Source organism: Stegastes partitus, unplaced genomic scaffold (genome assembly GCF_000690725.1).
Source record: "Stegastes partitus isolate 25-593 unplaced genomic scaffold, Stegastes_partitus-1.0.2 Scaffold2658, whole genome shotgun sequence".
Lineage (NCBI taxonomy): Eukaryota > Metazoa > Chordata > Actinopteri > Pomacentridae > Stegastes > Stegastes partitus.
In genome coordinates, this window is record NW_007580389.1 from 21426 (window position 1) to 25484 (window position 4059).

The window sequence follows — 4059 nt, forward strand, 5'->3', positions numbered from 1 at the left end:
AAAAAAGCATCAGAATAAATAAAAAGCACAGACTACAGTTCTGGCATCGTCTTTATAATCAGTGTTCATCTTTCTGTTTTAACACCAAACTTGTGTTGTTGATGTTCTTCTGCAGTTTCAAGCCAGAAACTTCATATTTTCTTTGCTGTTAAAAGCAAAATCTCAGTAGAACGATCAGATGTGTCCGTATCTGTCATACTGCTGAATATTAGACTCAATGTAAAGATCTGAAGTGAATAAATGGAGGTTTTTAGATCGTGATACTTGCTGGTTGGTGCATCGTATCGGCAGCTTCCACTGAAACGTTTAGTGTTGCAGATGCAGTTGTGGCTGTTTAAAGTAAACGTTTCTGCTGTGTTCTTCTTCCAGGTGGAGGTTTTGTACGGAGACGAGCCCTTGAAGGATTACTACACACTAATGGACATCGCCTACTTCTACGAGTGGAGACGGGTCAGTTACGTCTTTGGTGCTTTCTGACTTTGGTTGTGTTTGTTGGTCTGAGCGGGGCGTGTGCAGCGTAAGAACAGTAGCGCAGCTTTCCAGAGCAAATAAAGAAACGAGACGGACCGACGTGCGTTAGGATGGATTATCCGTCAGCAACACGTTTCTACAAGCCGATCTGAAGCCGAGACTGGTGTCAAACTAAACCTGTGACTGTCAGGAAACAACAGCTTTAATAATCACCAGTTTATTATACGGGAACTTCTGCTGTTCTCTTGATTTTATTACCTGCAAAAGTCAGTGTGGAAATAATATAATCATATAAAAGATGCTCCTTCGATTTTGAAAATATTATTATTGTTTAACTTTTGCCATAATTGAACTAAAGCTGGTATGAACTTAATGTCCCTCTTTTGTCAGCTGTTGCGTTTTAAAGCAAGTTTATTCGTACAGAACCGAGAAACACTCAAAAAACGTACAACGAACGTAAACCAAATAGAGGCCACAGCTGAAATCATTAAGAGGGACTCATGCCACGAGATTCAGGCCTCGAAAAACTAAAAGAAACTCCACTGAGCTGATGAAACCTGATCGGTCTGCACTGAAGGAAAGGTCGATGTAATAATAGTTAGAAGAAAGATTCACCAGCGTAGAGGAACAAAACGAAACTCCTTTGATTTAAAGACGAGGTTGTAATAAAGGTTATTGTCCACAAATCAGAGCTTTCTAGCTTCACCGACGAAGACATAAACGTTCTGCTGCTGTAGTTTTGATCAGATGTTTCTGGAGTAAAGCGTGTGTTTGTTGGAGGATGGAAACATGTCGGATTGTGTTTCTTGCAGCAGGATGTGATGCATGGAAATAGTTTAAATAGACGCTTCATGGATCCTTTGCAGCGGATGACTTTGTTACAGCGACTCAGAAAACCAACAGATGACTTGTAATGTGCAAAATAAACAGTAAAACATGTAGAAAAATCTGTCGTTTAAAACATATTTAATGTGCAAAATTCCTGTTCAAATCTCAGAATAACATAAAATAGAAAAATGATGTATTTGTACTTGAGTATTTCAATATTTTGCGACTTTTTTCTTCTGCTCTACCACAGTTTTGAGATAAATGTTGTGCTTTGGACTCCACTACGTTTATTTTAAAGCTTTATTACTGCTTATTTTGCACATTTAGGGGTTTTTTTGTTTGTTTTTTTGAACAATGCTGTGTGCATGTCGTAATTTACATCAGGGATTACTCAATTAACAACTCAATTATCTGTCTGAGTTACGAATGACTTCATGGATGCACTGAGAAGCGCACAATTTTTCATTTTTTTGCAGAATGTGATCAAAACAAATGGTTTGTTTGTGGCAAATTGTCAACAAGATGCATAGGTTGAAGTGATTTTAAATTAATATGACAATTTTTAGCTCAGAATTGGTGAATCTTTACAGGTTAAATTTAAAGTTAAACATGATTTATTTAGCTGCAAGGCGGCTCTGTGATTAGCATTGTTGCCTCGCAGCTAGAAGGTCGCCGGTTTGCATCCCGGTGAGGACACCCGGGATCTTTCTGTGTGGAGTCTCCATGTTCTCCCTGTGCAACGTGGGTTCTCTCCGGGTTCTTCCTCCCACACAGTCCAAAAACACGTTGAGGTTTATTGGTGATTCTAAATTGAGGGATTCTTTCTATTTTTACAATTAATAAATGCTGTAAATTTGATATTTTGTGCCTTTCAAACCCACGTACTTAATATTAAGGTGTGATTGCAGAGGAAGTGGAGCTACTGGAGTGTTTCTGTACTGCAGCAATGTTTCCTTCCATCTTCCTCTGCTGCTCCCTGATATGTTTTCAAGCATCCATCAGTGACGTTGATGCTCGGCTGCTCTGACCTTGTCCCTCGCTGTGCACAGACCGGACCCATCCCGCTGCAGTACCTGGTCAAACCCACCCGGAAGCGCCGGAGGCCGTCCCAGTCGGCCGCCCAGGGCCACTCGGACGGCGTCAACACCAGCCCGACGTCGGAGAGCGACTCCCAGAGCGACAAGGTCCACAGTCCGGCCGCCGCCCAGCCGCCCCGCTCCTCCTCCTCCTCCCAGCCCAGCCCCGCCTCCCACAGCCTCCCGCCGGCCACCCAAAGCTCCAACGGTACCACTGTGCCCAGCAACTCTCAGCGACACTCCCTCGCCTCCAAACAGGGCGCCGCTCGCAAGGTGACTGTGAACGGCACCGGCTCCGGCAAGGAGGAGGCGAGGGGCGGCGACAAAAGCGGACCTACGACCTAACGGGGGAGCTGCGGCGGCGGCGACGAGGGAGGACAGTGTTTGAAAAATTGCTCCCTCTTTTTTTTGTTTCTTCCGCGAGCTCGAAAGCCTTCGACCCTCCTGGAGGCGGATTTTACTGTTTTCTTTCAGCAGGAAAAGACTGAAGAGTGCAGCCAAATAGACACTTGTATGTATGTTTGTGTGTGCGTGTGTGTGTGTGTGTGCGTGTGCGTGTGTGTGTTTGTGTGTGTTAGACTAGAAACCAGTGCACACATACAGACTGTACAGTATGTATCAAATGTGAGCATGTGTGCATACATATGTATAAACTTATCTTTTATACAAGATATTGTAATCGTTTTGTATTGTATATGCAGTGGGTCTGTTTTCATTTCCTCGTAGCTCCGTAGACGTTTTTGTTTTTATTTGGCCTCCGTGAAAAACTTGAGACGACAAAAACGCTGAGAGGCGCCGCGGTGCGACTCGCCGCACAAGTCGGATGTAAAGAAGAAGAAGAAGAAAAAAAATCCTTGCCTTTAAAAAAAAAACAAAAAAACAACCAACGCGTTCATAACTGCTGTATAAGTGTCCAGTATAAGCAGCTCATCAGGTAACATGTACATTACTGAAAACTGTGGATGCACTTTGTCGAAGGTCCCGTCACACAAACCAACAGGAAGAAGCATTTATACAACTCTGAACTCAAGAAGCACTACCAGACTCTGTCTCTGTCTCGTGGCAGTCGAAGAACTCAAAAGGGATTTGAATATTTGGCCATGTATGTTGTAGTTCCATCGAGTTCAACATTCCTTTTGTTTTTCTTTTTCAACCAACAATGATGCTTTTTTTTTTTTTTTTTTTTTTTTTCTATCAGCCATATGTGCATGTTTTAGGTCAATAAAAATGTTTACTTACTAGGTTTTTGTTTCATCACCGGAGCCTCCTTTTTTGTGATTCTGGAAATGATTTTCCAGCTGTTGCACGCTGTGGTTGTTGCTCAAACATTTAGGAAAGAAATAATGGTGTCGTTGGTGTTTTCCTCAAATTGCTTTGCAGGAACACGAAAGAAATTAACCTTAAAAATGTAAATGTTTGGGTTACGAGCTTACAGTGTTATTTGACCTGGTAAATGTACATATTTCACATTAAACACTACTTTATATAAACTAGTTTACGTGACTGCAGCACACATCAGAGCTGAGACTTTACTGTTATTCATAATTTATATAAATATTAAGGCTAATATTAATGTCACTAATTTAGAGCTTAAGTTGACAAAAATATACATAAAAAGCAACAAATTCAAGATGTTTTTTGTATTTTTTTTTGTTTATTTTTTTATTCTAAACACTTTACTTCC

The 4059-nt window shown here is 41.5% G+C and overlaps 1 protein-coding gene across 1 annotated transcript in view; it reads left to right on the forward strand.

Moving 5' to 3' along the window:
* Nucleotides 1–3247, forward strand: part of LOC103375545 (polycomb group RING finger protein 2-like) — a 10264-nt gene extending 7017 nt beyond the window's left edge. Inside the window, exons 8-9 of the mRNA XM_008305855.1 lie at nucleotides 370–450; nucleotides 2349–3247. Coding sequence (XP_008304077.1) covers nucleotides 370–450; nucleotides 2349–2720 — 453 coding nt within the window. The 3' untranslated portion in view covers nucleotides 2721–3247. The remainder of the gene's footprint in view (nucleotides 1–369; nucleotides 451–2348) is intronic.
* The last annotated feature ends 812 nt before the right edge of the window (nucleotides 3248–4059 follow it).